Below are 21,705 nucleotides of genomic sequence, written 5' to 3'. Positions count from 1 at the left end.
AGAGCTATTCCCTTAGGAAAACTTTGGAAAACAGTAAAGAACACACGGAATTATCCCACCCAGAGGGAAGGGAAACTGGACGTTTAAATGCCAATTCCTGTGTCATTGCTTGAGGTCTGTTCCTGGGGATGTTAATTTCCTGGCACTTCTGATCTGCTGTATATGTGGACAGAGCAGAGAAGTTCTCAGGCACAGAAATGCAGATGCCTGCAACTGGAAATTGGCTAGAGAACACTGAAAATCTGAAGGGTATAGTGGGGCACTGACACCATCTGCTACAGAAAACCACATCCTTTGAAATACAGTTTTAAATTATATTGAGCATGTGTCACATGGAGGTGAAGAGTTGATAATGGCCTTTTCTCATGTTTGAAGGGCTGTCATGTTGAAGAAGCAAGCAGACTTACTGCCTTATTGTATATAATAAATAAGAACTAAAATCAGTTTGTGGAAGTGACAGGATGTCATTGAACAATTTGCGATTCCCAGAGGGTAGCTCATTTTGTTTGAAGTACTAAAGGTGTTCCTTATTAAAAGCCTGCATGATTTTGCTAAAAGGGATGTTGGTTGTTGGCTTTGTCAGGGAAAGTTGAACCCCAACTCTTAACATTCTGTGATAAGCTTGGGTCAGAATTCTCTTTTGTTTTGATATACTTTAAATTTGAATCCTATTCCATTTGGACTTCATTTGCTATTTGAGTATCTTCTATTCTGTGGATGATTAATAAGTAGGGTGACTTTATATATTCTGGTTTGCTTGGGACAGTGCTGGTTTATGTCTCTTGTCCTGGCAGTGATTATTTATAGTAACTACATTCTCTCTTAAAGGTGTCCCATTTTGGACAGTAAATATAAGTTTACTAATTTTAATTTGAGGGGAAAACAGTGTTTTTTTCCTCTTTAAAAGAAAAAAAGTCACATAAGTACTTTGAGGATTAAACAGTTTTCAAAATAGTAGATATGCAAACTTGATACTCGGTCAGAAAAGAATCTAGGTTTAGTATATATTGATACAACCTTTTGATTTATCTAAATTCTTCCATAGCCATGTTATCCTTTTAATTTCATAATTATTTTCTTGCATTCCTTTAACAGAAGGCAGACAGTAACAAGCACTCCTTGCTGGATTGAACTTCATCTGAATGGACCTCTACAGTGGTTGGACAAAGTATTAACTCAGATGGGATCCCCTTCAGTGCGTTGCTCAAGCATGTCATAAAGCTTTGTCACCAGTCAAGTCCCATCAAAAGACTTAATGTACCAACTCTTCTGTCCTAGTATTTGTGTGTGGTCCCCGTGGACTGTTTACTATCCAAAAATTCAAGAGAAAACAGCACTTGAGGTCTCATCAATTAAAGCACCTTGTGGAATCGGTTTCCTATGTTTGAATATTAGATGGGAAAATTAGTGTCTAGAAATACCCTCCCATAAAGGAGGAAGAGAAGATTTTAAAGACTTACTGATGTCTTGTTGGGCATAAAACTGAGTGTCCCAAAGGTTTATTAATAACAGTAGTAGTTATGTGTACAGGTAATGTATCATGATCCAGTATCACAGTATTGTGCTGTTTATATACATTTTTAGTTTGCATAAATTAGGTGTGTGTGTGCTGCTTCTTGATTTAGGCAAGCCTTTATAAAGTTACAGTACCTAATCTGTTATTCCCACTTCTTTGTTATTTTTGTGTGTCTTTTTTAATATATAATATATATCAAGATTTTCAAATTATCATTTAGAAGCAGATTTCCCTTGTAGAAAAACTAATTTTTCTGCCTTTTACCAAAAATAAACTCTTGGGGGAAGAAAAGTGGATTAACTTTTGAAATCCTTGACCTTAATGTGTTCAGTGGGTCTTAAATATTCATTCTTTTTGTGTTTGTTTACTTACTGCTAAAACCTTACGGAAATCTTTCCAAACCTCTCCTCCGTTTCCACTTTTGTCCTGATACCAAAACAGTGTAGCGTGACATCCATCACCAATAATGGTTGTACCGATACCGCCAGCACCAGTTAATTCTGGGGTACGGTAACAAATCATATGGAGTAAGTCCCTTTGTCTTACACCAGGTTTCAGTTTCAGCAGATGATAATAGACTTGTGTAACCTAGCAGTCTTTTGATTTATCTTTACACCTCATAAAAAATGCACAGGTGACAGTATAATTATTTTCAGGGATATGCTACAATTATTTCAATATATTTATCCTTTTTAAAAATTCAGTCTATAAACACTCTTTAAAAAGGTATTTTAAAATATTTCAATAGCAAACCTAGTGCCCTTTGAGTTTCATTTGATTTAGTTACCAGATTGTATTATGAAATGGACCTTTTGTAAATGTAATTGCTTCAGCAAAATACCTAGAAAAGTAATGCTGAGGTATGATCATCAGGTAAAGGCCATCTGTTTTTAAGGTATGTCGTATTAAATTTATACAATCTATGTTATTTTACATAATTATGAATTCTAAATTTTAAAATTTGGGGGAGAAGCAGTTCAGCAAGTTTTTTAGCTTATTATTACCTACACTCTGAGCTGTTCTTAACTAATCTTGAATATGTGGTGACTGTTAGAACCAACCATGCATTATGCTCTGCAGTGACAGGAGATGTCAGAAACTCTGTTGGAAGTCCACCCTGCAGCAGATAATCCTTATGTTTATTGTTAACTCATTGCAGTTTAAACATTTCTTGTTTGCATCTCAGTAGAAATGGAAAGTAACCACTCCTGGTCCCCTTCTAGTAAGTTTTCATATTTTTAAAGACAGATTATCTTTGGTACTTGTTTTTTGAAACCATATTCACCTTTATCTACAGGTGTTATTTTCAATACTTTCAGCATTGGTTGTTTTCTATTAGACATTCCCCATTTTTCTATATTTGTGTATGCATGTATGTGTTTATGTAAACTTGGTATAGTAATTTTTTATTCATTCAAGAAATATTTATTGTCCACCTGTTACGTGTGCCAGGAACTTTCTTGGCCTTTGGGTAAAGGTGAACAAGACAGATAAGGCCCTTGCCTTTGCTGAGATAGCAGTTTCTATAATGCTTAATTAGCTTATTTGTCTATGAAGGAGATAAAACAGGGTACTGTGATAAAGCATAGCAGGGGGAATGCTTCTGAAAGGTAGTGATGCTTGAGCTAACACTTCGGTGAGAAAGGGGCAAGCCATGTGGAGAGAAAAATAGGCATTCCTGGCAAAGAAAATGGCATCAAATGCAAAGGCTTATTTTAAAGGAAACTCATAATTTACTAGGTGTTCATGCTTTATACAAAAACCTCTACACAGGTCCAAACTTGAGTATCAGATTGGTTCTACAGTTCATAATAGTTGAAGGTGGCCTTACTTTGTGATAGATTGCTTCATGTGTCATTCTCACTAATATTTCCTCTTCCTCAAATCCTTACTGTAAAAAGTTTACAACAGGTCAGTACCATTTAATTGAACAACCCTTTCTTCAGTTCTGCCTTGGGCAAATTTTCACCATTGTAGTGACTGGCTGCTTGCTTCCAGATGTCCTGCTGCCCGATAATTATTACTTCTACAGTCCATCCTGTGGATAGAGTAAATGTCCCAGGTATTACCACCGTCAGACCTGTTGGAAATGTGGAGGCTCTGCCCTTTGGAAGTGTTTACTTACTAGAGGACTTGTAGTGATGTTAGGGAACACTGTTCTTTGTCTGGGGGTAAAGAACAACTTTGAAAGTGGTAGAACATCCTGGCAGTTGCTCTTGCATTGATATGTTAAGCAAAGCAGTGCCATCTGTAGCATTTCAGTAGTGGATCACATCTCTACAGTTCTGGTGGCATTCTTCTGTACAGTATGAAACTGGGACTCATTTGGAAGCACCCATGTATTCAGCGGTTAGACCTGTCAAGCAGTTGACTTTGTGGTGGTGGTGGTTACATTTGTATGAGTATGTTCAATGGTCTTCCTTGCTTTTTAATGCGATGCTGGTTTTGCATTCTGTTTTGGCCACTGTGGCCTAATTTTTGCTGATTGTTTTTTCCCTTTATAGGGTTTGTTTTCATTCTTCTAAGTGATAAGATCTCCTCTCTGTAGAATTTTGTCTTTATTTAGATTAGCAACATCATTTAGAATTTCTTCTACACAGTGCTGGTAATTTCCTCAGTTTAACAACATGAGAACTGAATGATCATGCTTTCTATCACACTTCTAAGATGAATGGTGGTTTTCACAGTGGATTACATACACCTTAGGGCTGGTTTAGGGAATTGGACGCTGGTGACATTCCCATTGACTTTGGCCTGGCCAGTGGCAGCTTCATTTTTATTCTGTGTTGGAGTTCCACGTAGGAACTCCAATAGAATGATTTCTTTCTTAAAAAAGTTTTACTGCTTAAAAAAAAGTTTGATTTTCCTGACTAGGTTTGAACTATACCAGTTAGTGTGCTAATTGTACATTATGATATACATTCATTCAATAAACATTTATTGATGCCTGTTCTTTACCTACCCAGTGTGATAGATGTTGAGTAATAAAAAGATAACTGGGATTTGGTACTGACTCTCAAGCCATCTTAGTCGTGTGGGGTTACTTTCTCTCTCAGGACCTGTCACTTTGCCAGAAGAAAATCTGCCTAATTTTTCTTGAAAGCTATATATTCTTACTCTGTATTCTTATTCTGTATTCTAAGTATATATTTGCAAATTTTTAATACCTGGGGTTTTTTTAAACCTCACATCATATCTAGTTTTGCTTGGTTCATCTGTCCTTTAAACATTGCCAGATATTCTCCTTTGTTAAAATTATTTTATTGATAATTTCACTTTATTTGTGCCTTTATTGTCAGTTTCATCAAGACTAAGATTTTGAACTTGAAAAATAATCAGTCTAGTCTCTTGCTAGTTGAAATCAAAAGAGTATATATACCCAGTTGGTTTCTCTACCTCTTCCAAAAATTGTCCAAATATACCTTTAACATCTTTCTTTTTTTTAAATAACTAAATACTTTCGAGCATTTACTCAATAATCAGTGCCCTCCTGGTCCGGTTGATGGTGGGATGTGATGTAACGCAAGACAATCCTCACTGTACTTAGCATCTGTCTTTATGTACAGTCTTTACTTTCATAGCTAAACATTCCAGCTTCACAGTGTGCCACCCCTCCACCATTCCCCAGTATCTCTTTAGATAACTTAAGTAGACTGGACATAAGCAACCCGTGATCTTGTCTCTTACTCTGGTGCAACACATTGAGATTTAGACATAACACATTATTGCCCATTTTCTTCCCTTCGTGAACTTTATTTTGCTAAGTCCTTTATATTCATCAACTGAATTTTATTCTCCCTTCCCTTCTCTTGACAACATGTATCCCTAGTGGTTTTGCTAGTTGCCCTCTTCCTTGCCAACCGTGTTGTATCTGCATACATCAGAATGTTTCTCTCCTTTGAACTTTACTAAAGACCAAAAAGGACGGTGCTGTTCAATCCCAGGGTCCTAATTTCTTCACCACGAAGGTTGACATTGTTCAGATTGGTCAGTCACTTAAATCTTACAAATGGCTCAGAAATTCTATCTGGTTAAATGTTTTTGTGACGATAGTGTACATTGTCAGATTCTGTTGTAAATTATGTTCAGGATTATGAACTTTTCCGGTAGTTGCAGCCAATGATTTCCTCATAATACTAGCCCTGTTTCCACCTTGGGGCATATTGGGTTGATGTATTTAGTACAATCAAGAGTAATAATGATAGTGTGTGGTGTCTAGAGGTTGTCAGAGTCCTATTGAATTCCTTTTATATCTTCCTTTTCAAGTTTTCATAAATATTTTGTCTGTTCAGACTACCTTTTGTGTGTGGGGATTGAGGGACAAATTATCTCTTGGAGTGGAATTCCTATGTTTGAAGCCTCAACCAGGAAATGTGAGCTATACTAGATATAGATAGCCTCATGATAGCTTTTATGATGAGAACTTGTCTAATGTGTTCATATAATTTCTTGAGTAGGAGCTGTTTTATCTTGGATATTATAGCTAACTTTATATATAGCATAACTGCCTTAAACCTTTTTAGTAGGAAATAAATTATGTGTATGTATGGATTTATATATACATATACACTCACAGAAAAATCTTAACAGTAGGGGTCATTTGCATACATTTTAACAGTGTTCAATGATCTATTGTTTAAATCTCATATCAGTAAAAAATTCTTAAGTTTCTTGCAGACATTTTCCTTTCATGGACAGACCATCAGGGTAAATTTTTTATTCTGCCAGGGTCCTAATTTTGTCGTTCAGTTAGAATGCCATTTTTAGGCAGCTTGACAATTAAGAATCATAACTGGAACATCAAAAAAAAAAAAGCTCTGAGTGGTCTCTGGAAGGTACTTGCTTAAGGTTACCTTTTTTTAAAAAAATAATGTTAGATTGTGTGTCCGCCACACCTGCTCTTTCCCCCTGGCATAAGACTGCTGCTTAAGATACCCTGGGAAGCACCACTACCAAGTCAAGTTTTCCTGTATTGAAGGGTAGCCTCAAGATGACTTTCTTAGCTGTGCTCAACAGAAAATGGATTTTCCAAAGTTCTTTGGGCCATTTCTGATTCACAGAGGATCTGACCAGAGTATATTAGCCTGAGCTAACTTCAGTGTCAATTGGTTTGCTGCCATGAGATCCATAATAGACCCAAAATTTCACCATTGATTGAGATGTAAGGGCCCTTTCAAAGAATAGTACCACTGATGTTAGGAGTGAAGTGAGGATTCATTAACTCCACACAAAGGACTTTTAGATGTTTCTCCAACGAATTTCCCCCCAAATTATATTCTTCTACCCTCTTTAAAAAAAAAAAAAAAAAAAAAAAAAAACCTCTTACTTTCTATGGAATTTCCAGTTTGCTCTTTTGGGTGGGGGGTAGGGATTTACTTTCTCTTTCTAATTAAAGATGCTAATTTATTGAACCATGAAATCCATAATATATTGATTTAAGGACAAAAGTGAAGTTTTAGAATTGTAAAAGTACTTAACTATTACATATTTTTCATTTCACACTTGACTGTTCTTTCTCCCTGTGGCTTTAAAGCTTTTGGCTGTTTTACAGCGTTAGTCACTAGGTAACTTGCCATATTTCTGGTTCTGTTAGTCCTACCGATTACAATGCTGTGGCATAAAGTTAGTTCTCAGCATTTGTCTGTCGGAATAGAAGTCTTACTCAAGTCTTTTTCTTCCAAAGAGATTTTCCTTTCTCAGTAAGTTCCTAAGAAAATACTTGTTTGTCACTCTCTTTATTCACGTTCTTGGATTGTTCAAACAGCAAAAAAAAATGTTGGTGAAAACTATTAGGGTCCTTTTCTGATGAATGTATGTACCTGCATTAAGAATGTAGTCATTTGTTGGTTTTATGTAACTAATATACACACAGATTAATTTTAATCAGGAGAAAGAATTATCACATACATAGCAAGTAGGTAACATGCATGGCTTTTACATTTTTTAAAAACACCCTATTTTTTGGCAAAATGTAGAACCCAAAATGGTCATTTCTTAGACCAACTTTACCTCAGGCTTCATTTTTGCTGTTTTGACCCTGGCCTTTAAGGCATAAATATTTATATCTTTTTATTAGTGATAGTGAAACTGTGACACTAACCATTTCTGTACAAGACAGCAAAACAAGAAAAACTATAAAGATTAAGATGAAAGCAGTTGTGTGGTTGTTGAGCTAGATCACAGCATTTGTAGGCAAAATAAAAACATTCATATCTGAGAATTTTTTTTTTTTTTTGGCCATCTTTTCCCAAGGCCAGACCTTCTGGTAGAGCACAGTTAAAAGTAACATAATTCTGGGCCTTTGTAATCTGAGGGAAATAACCCCAGTTGGCAGTCTTCATGTTAATATATGAAACAAGAATGTAGGGAATAGTTGGCAAAGCGTGTTTTCACCTAAAAAGAAAAGAATATGAAAAGATATAAAACTATTATTCATTTAGCTCTCAAAATCTCAAAAAGATACGGTAAAATGCTATATAACTGGACAAAACCAGAAGAACCTATAGAGGATTTGTGGGAAAACAGGTTTCAAGGATGAACTTCTATCCACTGCTCACCAATTTGCTTACGTTCTACCAACTCTTCTTAAAAGTGACACTGTTAAATAAGATACTTCTAGGAACTAATGATTAGCAAATGTCCTAAAAATATTTTTGAGCCAATTCCCTTGTAAGTAGCCCTATTTACTCTTGGAAATTCTTACCCTTTCTCTAGCGATACTAAGGGAGGAGTGAGGAGTGTTCTTAGGGTGACCAACCGCCCTGGTGCGCCTGGGACTGAGGCAGCCCCCTGGATGCAGGACTCTGAGTGCTAATAAACCCGGGAAAGCCCCAGGCGCACCAAGGAGGAGCTGATAGCCTTAAGTGTTCTTGGGACTTACCCTCACCTTAAACATTGTAATAGTAGCGATTAAATTCAGCTGCCCTACAGCATAGGTGTCCTCCAATCATTTACTATTGTGTATGGAATGTGAGATTTATACCAATAATAGGTAATGGCACCAACGTGGTAGTGAGACTAACACAGTAATCCAGGGAAGATAACTGGTGGTTTAATGAAACAGAAGAGGCAACTAGATAGCAAAGTTCTTCAGAACCTGTGTGTCTTATGTAAGTACAGATCATGTCTTTATGGGGTTCAATTTAATCTGAAATTTAAATTTTCACAGTAAAAGAAAACTGAGTAATGCTGTGGATTTCTTCTCTCTTGAGGGAAAATATGGCCTTTGATGCTCTATCCTCTACTACATTCCCCAGACTATCCTGCTCAAGAAGCCAGAATGTGGCATTATTATGTTTATTCTCAGTGAATGTTGTATTGAGATTATTAAATGCATCAGCCAATGGCAGGTGAAGGAATTGGGTGTCCTGGTCCAGACTGGGCAGCGCCCTAAGTTCTGATAGCCTCCTACCCCTCAGGTGCTTACCAGCTACAACACCGACCACGGGAGGTGAGATTTTTCTAAGACGGCATTAATTTTGTAATGCAATATGATGGATGCAGAGTCTGTTATTGTTTCCCTGTGGTAGTCCTCAGACTGCATCCTCTGTGCACTGTGATGTAGATGGTAGATGTGTTCTTTGTAAGCTTTAATCCTATGATTGTCAAAATACGATGTGTTTCCTTTTTTTTTAAATTAAACAGTGAGCTGAGGCTTTATTTCAGCTGGTTTTCAAGTTAAAATTGTGAAATACTGATTTCCTTCCCACCACCCACACCAAATATTTTAGTCTATTTAAAGTACAAAAGGAAAAAAAAGTTAAGAAAACGTTGCTTAAATGTCCTGTGATTTCTGGTCAAATTTTATATATATTTGTGTGTGTCTGTGTATGTGCTTTCACTGTTTACCTTGTTGGCTCTCTACCTGTGTTAATAGTACTGTCACCATTGAAAGGTGAACATTTTTCCTAGCATTAAAAAAAAAAGCGATTTGAGTTTACCATGTTATTATGGGACTAATTTTTAATCGTTTTCATTGATTTTGATTTAAACTGATCCTTTTTTAGAAGGGATTATATTTTGCTGACCACACTCTAAATTGTACAGAAACAAAAAAAAGTTGTTGTGTGTATTTTCACATAATGGAATTATGCTATTGAGTGCATCTTTTTATTAAGTTTGGTGTTATATAAAAAGATTATCCCACTCCCCTGGCAGACAGATAATGCACTGCTTAGTGTACACTCACAAAATACACCTCAGAGTGCTGGTAGTTTAGGCATTTTAGTTTACTTCAGAGCTTGCCTGTACCAAATAATGATCTAATACACATGATATGTGCTGTAAACGGACTAGAAAGTGAAATTCACATTTACCCTCAAAATGTACTCTTAGCAAAAACAGCAAATGGTATTCTTTTAAAGATTTCATTGAAAAATAATACCTAAGGTGTACTCATAATTAATATCATCATGAAATAATTGAAAAACTTTTTAGATCAACCAGACTTTCTTTGTGCCTTGCAGGAACTCAGTTCCTAGGATGAATCAGTACTTCTCTCGTTAGCAGACTGCTTTCATTAGACTATTTAAGACACCTACGTTAGGATGCAACAAAAGGGACCTCAAAATCTAAAATACACTATGCTACTTGGCATTGAACAGCCCAGGGACTAGCTTGATTTCGTTAACAATTTTGTGTTGGTAGGAAACCTACTTAAACAAATCCTACTTAAATTGCTACACCATACAACTCTATTAACAATCTAAAAGGAGCCTTCCAGCATTGAACTGCAGCATCACTTCAGTTGACAGACGACTAGAAGAGATCCTTTTCCATCGTCACTTCACCCTGGGAACTTTCCTGCTTGTTACCCTGCTGTTAGTGACACTGGTTATCTGCGCCGGAAGATTTTTATAGCAACCCCAGTGTGCATAATTGTGCATATTCAAGGGGCTGAAGGGTAGGAGAGAAGTATTATTTGTATGTTTGGGCTTTCTCTCCAGTTGGCAAATCCTTTTTTCCCCACTTGCTTCAAAATAAATTGAAAGTCCTAGTGTGGGAAGCATGACTATTAATATCAAACAGATGTACTCCAGTGCCCTCATTCTCAGCATGAGGTGTGCCCAAGAACTAGGGTGAAGATCATCTTCATCTGCTGCTCAAGAATATATTTGCACGATGCAGTTATCCAGCTTTTTAACAGACTCATCCTTTTCATCAAAATAATACAAGACGAGCCCAACCTAAAAAAAGTTTGCACATGTAGGAATCCAAAAGAAAAAGCGAAAGGCATACATAAAAGCTGTTTTCTGCTGCAATGAATAGATATGAAAATACTTGTAGAATTGATCTGATGCTAGTTTGCACATAGACTTAATTACATTCTTAAAGCGGGCCACATTAACTGAGGGCAAGAACATTGAATCAGACTCATGGGTAGCAAGTTCTGTGATGAGCCAACACGATCTTCAGGAAGCTATGAGAGAATAAGAGTGTGTTACTGTGCTCCAGTCCAAGCTACATGACCTTATTTGAGAGAGGGATTTGCCATAGTTTTTATAATCTTCAATTTTTTGTACCTACTTTAATGCTGTGCAGCAATAAGTTTGTTTAAAAAGTTCAGAAAGTAGTTCAGGAAAGATAAGATCCCAGAGGAAGGAGAAGTTGCTTCTGAACAGTGGTGCAGGACGAGGAAGGACAAGATACGATTTAAGCACAGTGTTCAAGGATGCATTGAATTTGGATAGATGGAGAGGACTTTTGGGGCCAGTCAAAATGAGGTCTTGGAACAGAACTTGTGGACCTGAACGTGCATGAAAGCTGGACAACTTTACTGAGCTGCTATGTATGGTGAGCAGAAAACTGACAACCACAAGCTAGGTAGGTGCTACTCTGAAGCCCACATCTAATAATAGCACCTAGATAGCCAGGAGGTAAAAGCTATACATAACTTGGCACCTTGGGTCTTGTAATCTACACAGAGATTGTGCTACTGAGCTGGCTGGCTGGGGCAGAGGACATGAGGACACCAGCCATAACCCCAGCCGAGGATGGACTGCTTGTTGGGGCGGGGGGAGTTTAAACATGTACATATGTGTGTGTGTGTATTAAGTGAAATTTAACTTTCTGCTCACAGCTGGAGATGATGAGAGAACCCTCTGAAATTTTATGCAGAATTTTGTGTATTTGTAGACTTTTGTGGTGAGAAGTAGCAATCATCAGAGAGGCCTTAACCACTGCCCAACAGTGATTCCATTAAGACCACCCATCTTGAACTTAAGCTAGAATTAACTCTGATTTTAGATCTTGTTAAGGTTTTTTCCATGAGAGATCTTATCTCTAAGCTATTTTAACTTGTTATTGGCAGTATTTGATCACACTTTTAAATATAAATGCCATATAAATAAGATTTTAATATAACTGATGACCCACTTTTAAATGGTTGCAGTTTTTAAGTATGTTTGGGCTGTAGTGGGAAAAAATGAAGATTTACACAAGCCTAGCCTAACATCTGGAATAAAAGTATTCTAGGTTGCCTTTTTATAATGAAAATATTTTTATATTGAAAAAACAGATTAGTGTCTTTGTTTTACCCAAGAACCACAAGTTACTTCGTTCCAACTTTTAAATCAAAATCTTGAATAATAGCATGTGGTATCACCACATTTTAAAAATGTACTTAGTCAATCATAAACACATTTTCTAAGGAATTGAATTTTATAGAGATAATTGAATGCTTTCATCTGTAACAGAATTAGTGGCCTGCAAACCACTGTGGTTTCTTGCTTTGTTAAAGGGGGAATTTTCTGCTCCAAGTTACATGCATAAAGGAAGATACAAAGTAAAATTCAGTTTTTAAATTCTAAAGCAACAACCACTGACAAAATGTTATCCTCTCAAAGTTTAACTACTTTTTAACTAAACAGTTGTTTTCCTGTCTTTTATCATTCCAGTATCTAGGTGCTTAAATTGACATAAGTATAAAATCAAATATGTTAATAAAATCAAGCTAGACTTGGTAAACTAAATTTGGAGTAAAGTTTCTAGCAGTGTCTATATGACATCTCATATGGTGTGATTTTCATTCAGCAAAATGTTACTTAATTCTCTGTGTTCTGCTTCCCCCTATTTCCATCCTACCCCTATAACCTCCTGCAATTAAATTAACCCTTAGAAAACTGCCTTATCTTAGAATATTTAATTGATTTGTTTCTATGTTTTTTAAGAGCCAAAATCACAAAAGGGAGAGATGGCTAAGAATCTGGCTTGTTATTACATCCTTCAGAAAATCACCTTTAAAATGGGTGCATATTTTGTGTATCCTCTCTTAATTTCTAGTTTTGTGGGTGTACTTTTATTCTATTGAGTATTGCCACCAAGGAACAACTAATCTTCAAATTTACAATTTACATAATTAGTGATTGGCTGAAAAGGGGTATTGAACATAAAATCTTAGATAAAACTGAGAAATGGGGGAAGATTTATATAATTTAGTCTCTTGGTTGTCTGGCTGTTTCTCAACCGGGAATAGCCATGTCTTAAAGGACATTTAAGCAACAAAAATGCTAAGAGTGGAATGCTTGAAGAAAAGAGCCCTGTAATGGTCAACTACTTCAGTGATCTTGGATAATGGAATAAAACTCAGTTGCCTTTTTAAAACAAACTTTTTCTGTCTTTAATGACTTTGGACAGAATCACATTCTGCTAGTTTTAAGCCTTGGTTATCATTTCTGATGTAATGGAAAATACAGCTGAACTCAGAATCAGAGGTCTTCCGTTTGGGCCCTGATTCTGCCAATTTATGGTGACTTTAGATAGATGATTTCAACAGTCTGCTGCTTCAAGTTCCTCATTTCCTCCAATTCCCCAAAATGAGGAAGTTGCTTTTCAGGGCGGTTATGAGGATTATATGAGAACACTTTACAGAGCAGAAGCTCAGCGCTGGAGGACTGAATCCACAGTCGAGGGAGTGTCAGGAGGTGGTGGCAGCAAAGAAGGTCTTTGCTACCAAACCTGCCTCAGAAAAGCGGCAAGAGACACCACACTGAGAGATGTCAAGTAAATGAAAACCTACGGGAGCAGTTATCTGTTGCCACAGAAGTCATGCATAACCACCATAAAAGCCCAGTGGCGTGCAATTGTAAACATCCATTTAGTTTATGAGTTAGGTCAGTGATTTAGATGGGGCGTCTCTGGGTAGTTCTAGTTTTGCCTGGCCCGCTGGGGAGGTGGCCTTGACTCGGCCCTTTTCTGTGTCTCATCCTCCTGCAGCTACCCCAGGCATGTTTCCATGAGGTGGCAGGAGGGAACAGCAACCGAGCCCAGTCCCAGAAGCCCCTTTCAAGTCTGCACCCTCCCTGCTGACCGACCGGCATTCCCCAGAAGCAAGCCCCAAGCAAAGCTCAGAGTGGAAAGGCACCACACAGTGAAATGGCAGAGGAGGAGGGTACCAAGAGGGTGAAGACTTGGGGCCCTAACAGCAATCAATCCACCGTGCCCACGCTTCGTGTTTTCTCACCGTTGTACTTGTTTGCCAGTGAAGAGTGGGAAATGTGGGGAAGCTGAGGACATCCCAGGGTGGGATATATTTGGTTCAAGTGTTTTCATTCCATGGAGCATTAAGTAGAAGCCTCTTCTAACATACGCCATGAAAGTGAGTTAAGACCAAATCAGTGTATTTTCTGTCTACTCTAGGTTCTTCCTTGCGGTTGCCCCTGGCCATTATCATATGACCAGAATTAGCACCCTCTAAACTTTGAGCCTGGCTTGTACAGAACTAGGAGAGTCCACCTCACAAATGAGGTAAAAAGAAGCCTTTGATTCAGAGAAACCTTTTCTCTTAATGATGAACTTTACATTCATTAATGCCACTTCCAAAACCTTTCTGGGACTTCTTACGTGCAAGGAAGCTGTATGCCTGCTGTACCTTACGCTGGACCTTTCTGGAGGACTGAAGTGCTTTAGGAAAGATTCACCAATAATAATGATGGATCACGGTATGTAGTAACTCTGACACACATTTTAAAAAAGGAAACACCACAATTATCTGTGTCCTGTTTATTACAAGTATCAAAATTGTCTGGAGCGGGCTTCCCTGGTGGCACAGTGGTTGAGAGTCCGCCTGCCGATGCAGGGGACACGGGTTCGTGCCCCGGTCCGGGAAGATCCCACGTGCCGCGGAGCAGCTGGGCCCATCCGTGGGCCATGGCCACTGAGCCTGCGCGTCCGGAGCCCGTGCTCTGCAAGGGGAGAGGCCACAACAGTGAGAGGCCCGCGTACCGAAGAAGAAAAAAAAAAAAATTGTCTGGAGGGTCTGAGTCTCTGCTGTTGAAGTTGGGAAGCGAGTGTTTCTTTGGTGATATGGCTAGGCTTGGTAGCCCTGGAAAGTGGAATTGACTTCAACCTTCAACTTTTAGGTGCCCAATGTTTCCTTACCACATTTTTCAGAGAACTGAGTATATTTCTCCTCGAATATATGTTTAAATGAGCTCCCCTTCCCCATATTCCTCTTTAATGGTCACACAACTCCTTTTATTTATCACATTCATGTAAATACACAAAAATATTCTGTGGTCTTTTACGGGCGGCACAGTGGATGAAACTCTTTATATTTAACTTTATAATATACCCATTATTTTTGTAAAATACTAAAGCACCAGCAAAAAAATTATCCAGATTACAACAACCAGAGAAAACCACTGTTAGGTGGTGTAATTTTTTCTTCTCCTCCTTGCTTTGGACATATATGTATTTTTAACGGGAAATGTTTGAAGCATCTCCAGCAGCACATTAAGTTAGAGAAAGCTATTACAAATCATAAGAAAAATCTCTAAAACTAAGCCATTCAGCAAGCCATAATGGACAATTTTTTTTAACTTGCTTTGAGCAACACACAAATTTGGTGTTTGAAATTAAATATAAACATTTTAGACATTCTTTTCATGCATGATTTTTTTATGTGCCTTAAACTGACTATATACTTTCATTAGTGTATTTGAAACTAAACGTTTCTTTGTCATGTCTGTTGCAAGTGTCCTAAAATAAAAGTGTGCAGTGGAACCAAAGAGTTTTATTGATCAGCTAGCATTGTGTTTGGATATAATGAGCATAGAAAATGTATTGGACATACATAGTATTAAACATGCCAAGTTAATCAATTAGTAATATTACATTAAACCATTCGTGATTACTTCCTTGTTCATGTTTTGGTAAATTGTTTAGGCAGTTATTAGATGAAGTTCTATCTTTTCTTATTTTCCAAATTATAAATATATTATCCAAAAGTATTATGCAGTTTACATACAATCCAAAAATGTCGTAGTGCGCTTTGGTATTTTTTTTAAAAGCTACATGGTTATATAAGAACATTTTTGCATGAAAACCAAAACTTCTGAACAATACATAGATATAGTTAAAAAAAAAAAAAAAAAGAATTTCCTTCCATTCCAATCCACTTCCACAGCCCTCCCTGAAGAAAGCCTTTGGGTATTTTTGTCTTTGCTAAATGTGGACTGGGAGCTAAAATTTGCAAGGAAAGTTGATCTTATCTCCAGGTTCTAAGAGGCCCCACAGTGAGATATATCTTTATCGACCCTTAGGTGGCCCCCCCCCCCGCTAGTCCCACGGTGACTCTCCAGAACTTTCATTCTCCTCACCACCAGTGCCTCTTTCTCCCCTCCTCAGCCCAGTGGCAGAGAAAAAGTTGTGTCAGGACTAAGCCATGGACTCTGAGCCCAGCTGGTTCTGCGTGGCTCCTCTAGAAGGTTTCCAATCAGTTATTCCTTCTCAGATTTTCAGTTCTCAGTGGCCACTTGCCCCTTCCTACAGCCTATACATCCTCAGTAAAAAGACAACAGGAAAATGAAGACAAACTTCCTTGCAACCCCGTAACAACTTGCTGTCCTGCTGTTCACAGCCAAGCATGTTGAGACCAGTTTGTACCAGCCATCTCGATTTTCTATCCTACCACGTTACTGGCTGAAGTCACTTCTCCAATTACTGCACTTGCCGTTGGGTGCTGCACTTGTCTTTTCCCTCAGACTGGGAGGAAGTGACGTCCCGTCCAAGGCTAATTCTTGTACCAGTGCTTAGATAACTGTTTTCCAAAATGGAGTCACAGGGAGAGCTTTTTAAATGCAGCTTCCCTGGCCTCCCCTGAGGGATTCTGATTTAGCAGGTCTGGAAAGGAGCAGTGAGTGCTGCATTTTTAGAAAGCCCAAAGTGACTGTCAGCCAGCAAACCCCTGCTTTAGACCGCATTTCCCTGTGAGCTTTCAGACCTTGCCCTGTCAATGCTATTCCATTTTCCCACCTCCCACACATTGCAACTTAGACCGTGCAAAAGAAAGTTGCACTTTCTTTATTTCATCTGATTAATTTAAAATTCCTCGGCAGCCCCATCTGGCGTTATTTAGGAGGGTGTGGGAAGAGAGAGGTAGGTGACCTTAAATTTGCCAGTCAGAGATAACTCATTCTCTTATTCCAACAGTTTATCTTGGGCTTCAAATCGCCTCTTTGGAATAAATGCTCAGCTTTTCAAACTGTCTTCCAATCTTCCTCCCCGAGATGGCTCTAGTGGATGGCGGAGTAGAAGTCACCTCTGGGTGACGGGGGAAGCGGTTCTCCAGTGAGTGTGCTCAGGTCCTTGGGCAGTCTTGCTTCTGATGTTCCATCCTGCTGTCTCTGTTCAGTGGCTGCTGTCCTTACTGAATCTGCTGGTGCATGTGAGTGACTCCTTGGCTTTTGTTCACATGTTGGCATGTCCCGCTGCTGACCACAACTCTGCCATTGCCCGTGGTTTCAAGGTCTCCCCTTTCAACAGCCTTCATTCTCCAGCTTTAGGACTCTTTATCTGCTGACTCTTGGAAAAGGAGGAGGTTGGAACGTTGGGATGTCCTGAGCATCTTGCTCAAGCTTTGGGAAGCCAACAGAGTCTTCTCAGGCTAGCTGGTCAGCTCCCTCTACCAATCATGAGCTAGTGCCCCTAAGCCGTATTGCATATGCCTCTGAGTCACAAGAAGGACTTCCCTGAGTGGCTCGCAATCTTCCCCAGGCTATGCCTAGGAAAGTGGTCCATTTACCCATCATGCAATTTCTGTCTCACCCTCCATCCCCATCCTTCCCCCTACACACACACACACACACACACAGGGTATTGACCCTGAGAGGAAGGAAAGTGAAGTCACAGATGTTCTTACTTCTTTACAACCTACTCTTCCTTTCTGAATCCTTCTCCCTACGCTAGGAGTCTTTCTACTTTCTCCCTAATGAAACGACTCTCCTTACCTCATACCCCAAGTTCCCTGTATCTATGGCTTAGAGTAAATCTCCACGTTCAGTTGTCCAAGTTTGCTTTTGGTATGTGAATGGAGTTCTTAGAATTTAGAACTCCCTTTTCATTCTCAATGAAACCCGACTTTCAAGACTCCTTATCTTCATCCTAGAGATGTCAAAGAATAATAAAATAATAAAATAAAGACTCTAAATGTCACAGCTGAGTAGTTACAATGCTACTACTCTAGTACATAGCCTTTTCTGTCCTGCCATTATTAAGCATCATGGCCTTGCTTTATTGGAAAGACTGCAGGAGGAAAACTGATGAGGAAGATGGAATCTTTAATATTATCAAAGTATTGGCTCTACATAGACATTCTTACCCCAGACTTGCTCTTTCTGGCTCCAGTGTTTGCCTGTTTTGGTCCTAGTACCTTGAATGTCCTTCTCTCTTCAGCCTGATATAACATTAGTCATCCCTCAAAGCCCAGTTCAGATATCACCCCCACCAAGGACCTCTCTTTATTCTCTCCAAACTTCTTTGTCCCTTCTGGGCATTTCCTTTGTCATTTGTTTATACTGGTGGGAGGGCATTTATCATGTTATAATTAGGCCTATGTACACTTAACTTCCTTGCTAAATCCTGAGCTCCTTTCTGCCTTGGAAAGCTCTCCAGCTTTCACCCTGCACTTCCAAATTTATCCATTCTTCTTGACCCAGTTTAAATTTGATCTCCTCTGCAAAGTCTTCCCTAACCACCACTATTGAAAATTCCCTCCCCCCATAGCAATAACTGGCAGCAGCACTTGGAAGCCCGTGAGAGGTATCTACACAAAATCTCATATGGAAGCCCTGGGAGAGAGTGACACAGGCACTCATGAAAGAAACCTCGACACCCAGTTTGTAAGTATCGGGGCCTTCAGGAAGAGTGGTTTAGATTTAATGAACGCCACTTAGATTATAAGCTCCTTGACGTCAGAGGCTAAAATCAGTTTTTCCTAAACATTTCTTTTTTATATATGCTACATCTTTGTATCCACTTCGACATTTCCAGCAGTGCCTTATGCATAGTGGGCATGCAGTAAATGTTTCTTGATCAACTGACAGGTGCTCAGAAAAACTTCCCTGATTGATCCTCTTGTGATGTCTTCCTTTTCTGACAGCTCATTAATTTTTAAGTTGTTTTCCTTGAAATGCTTGGTATGCTTCTTTCCTCCCTCCACCTTTTTTTTTTTTTTTGCCTTCCACGGGGTCCCATCTTGATCAGCTGCTCTCATTTTCTCTTTTGTGATCACAGGTTTTGGCAAGCCCTGAAATGAGTGTGAGCTTGGGGTGGGAGCAGGGGGAGAGTTGGGATTGGGGACCAACCCAATCCAACTCATAGAAGTAAATGGTAACTGGAGGTGCTAAAGCACTTCTCTGAGTTTCAGGGGTAGCTTTTTTCAAAACACTGGAGGCCATGAGCCTTGTGGTTCTCATCCTGTCCCTGGAAGCCAAGTGGACTTGACTTAGTCCTTACCCTCCATTAGGGGCTGGGGGCTATGAGTTAGACTGGTCTCAGTTGAAGCTGTAGATACTGCAGTTTATCTACTGCAGTGTAGATACTGCAGTGTGGTCCTAATGAGCACCCCATGGCACTCCAATCCTTGGGGGACGGTGGTGCTCATTCCAACAGAAAAACCTCTAAGGCAATAACTATGTCTTTAGAGAACTAGACAGGCACAGAAGTTGTTTTGACGTGAGAAAACCAGGATTGGCACCCCCCAAATCAAGGGAATGAGGAAGATGCTGAATCTGGAAGACAGTGCAAGAGTGTGAGCGTTCAGCCATGGCTGCGCCTGAGGATGCATGGGGCTATTTTATTTACGTTTCTAGATCAAATATGTTGATGGATCAACCAGTCTTTTTTTGTGCCTCGCACTGTGGGTGCTGTAGGAGAAACACCACCTATCTGGGGGAATCTTGATGTGCTGTCATGGATGTAACCAATTCTGATTATAAAGCAGTATGGAATCAGATCCAAAGCACAGTCTGTGGCATAAAGCGCTGCAGGGTCCCAGAGGGAGCAATGAGGGTGGGCCAAGGTGGCGAGGAGAGGGTGGGTAGCATTTGCCTTTGAGAACATAGCCTGGGCAGAGGCACAGTGGGGATGGTGAGTGTGGAGGAAGGGACGTGCAGGGGACGAGCGGTAGAGGAGCGGACAAAGGGAAAGTTCAGGAGGGCCTAGAACAGGGAAATGACTTGATTTAGTTTATTTTCATATGTGTACAATTTTGAATTTGCTTGGTTCCTAGAATTCCTGGGTCAGGTTACTCCTTCCTAGGATGAGAAGCCATTCCATGGGCCCCACATACCTGGCTATGGCTCCTCAGTGACCACACTCAGATGAGCTGTCTAGGCAGCCAGGATGGTAGGAGCCCTCTGACTTCATGTCTGCAAGGGTACCTGTTTCCACTGTATAATTACCAGCATGTAACAGACTTTTATCAGCCCTCTTTTAGGATGGCTTTTGGCAAATGGAGTAGAAATCTATCATGCATTTAAATGATCAGACTCACAGACTCAGAGAACAGACCTGTGGTTGCCAAGGGGGGAGGGTGGGTGGGGGAGGGATGGACTGGGAGTTTGGGGTTAGTAGATGCAAACTATTACATATAGGAAGGATACACAACAAGATCCTACTGTATAGCCCAGGGAACAATATTCAGTATCCTGTGATAAACCATAATGGAAAAGAATATTTAAAAAAATGTGTATATGTGTATAACTGAGTCATTTTGCTGTACAGCAGAAATTAACACAACATTATAAATCAACTATACTTCAGTAAAAAAAATTATACCCAGTCTCCTCTTTAAAAGGTTTTCTGTATCAACTCCACTTCACTCCATATCCAAGTACGTTTCAGACCAGGAAGCAAAAGGAAGTAGGGAGTTTGTTCTTTTGGGTTGAGAATTAAGAAGAAAACTCCGCCCAAATAACAGGTAGGTGGTGGGAAAAAATGACATCTCCCTCACTACTTAATCATCAGGTAAGGAGAGAGGCAGAGGAGTGCTTGGTGTGGGGAAACCTCAGAAGATTTAAAGAGAGTTATAGACAGACAGGGCTGAACGTTGGATGTCATCCAACAAAGCTCTTAAAAGATTGGAGTCACTGCCCCATTTTTGAGCTCTGACCTAGACCTGGAGGTCTGGGAGACCTGGCACAGACTCAAGAGTGCTTAATTATCTTTCTGGTTCTGGGTCCTCTTTAGCCCCCTGGGAAGGGGGGCCAGGTATGGGCCATTCTTCATAAGAGCACATATCTAGACTGGCTAGTTTACTTTAAAGTCCCCTGTGGGTTTCTTAACCTCTTCCTGGTTCAGTTTCCAGATTGAAGAGTGTCCCTCCCATCCCCCACCCCCTGACACTGCCTGCTTCTGGCCTGGAAAACTGACATCCCTTTACACCAGCTGACATCTGCCGTATGCTTTAGGGAACTGAATAAAAGGAAGGGGTGGGTGGGTGGGTGGGGTGACTAGAGAAGCTTCAGGCCTGACCTGCAGTGTAGAGACTGCCTGTTTCCATGACAGCACAGAGCTTCTCCCTCCTACTGACCACCAACTCTCACAAAGATGCCAGAGGACAGACTTTTTCCTGTAATGCTATTGTTGAGAACTTTACTGAGAATATTTCCTTGAGCTCTGCCTGCGACACCTTTAGTAGTTCTTTACTATGGTGAGGTCAGTGGGCAAATTGTTGGAAGCAACCCAAATTATTCAGTTGATTACCAGGTGAGGGGCTGTTGAACAATAAAGGTGGAACAGAAGCAATGGGAGTGCTTTTCTCTGCTGTTTGTAAATTAACTCTGATATCAATTCTTGAAGTCCAGAAATATTTCCAGCAAAGCAAGGCTCACGGAAATCCTTACAACCCTCCTAGTAACATCCCCATTTCACAGATGGCAAAACTGAAGCACACACAGGTCAGTGTCTTG

The 21,705-nt window shown here is 39.6% G+C and overlaps 1 protein-coding gene across 4 annotated transcripts in view; it reads left to right on the top strand.

Annotated features, from left to right (window-relative positions):
- Positions 1 to 9,800, top strand: part of SMAD2 (SMAD family member 2) — a 105,657-nt gene extending 95,857 nt beyond the window's left edge. For all 4 annotated transcript variants that reach the window (XM_082640980.1, XM_082640981.1, XM_082640983.1 and 1 more), the window contains exon 11: positions 1,096 to 9,800. In XM_082640980.1, the coding sequence (XP_082497106.1) occupies positions 1,096 to 1,219 (124 nt within the window). In that variant the 3' untranslated portion in view covers positions 1,220 to 9,800. The remainder of the gene's footprint in view (positions 1 to 1,095) is intronic.
- Positions 9,801 to 21,705: the final 11,905 nt, after the last annotated feature.

This window comes from Mesoplodon mirus, assembly GCF_964341445.2.
Source record: "Mesoplodon mirus genome assembly, chromosome: 13".
In the NCBI taxonomy this organism is placed as follows: domain Eukaryota; kingdom Metazoa; phylum Chordata; class Mammalia; order Artiodactyla; family Ziphiidae; genus Mesoplodon; species Mesoplodon mirus.
Note: the sequence above shows the minus strand (reverse complement) of the source record. Positions and strands in the feature narration are given on the sequence as shown.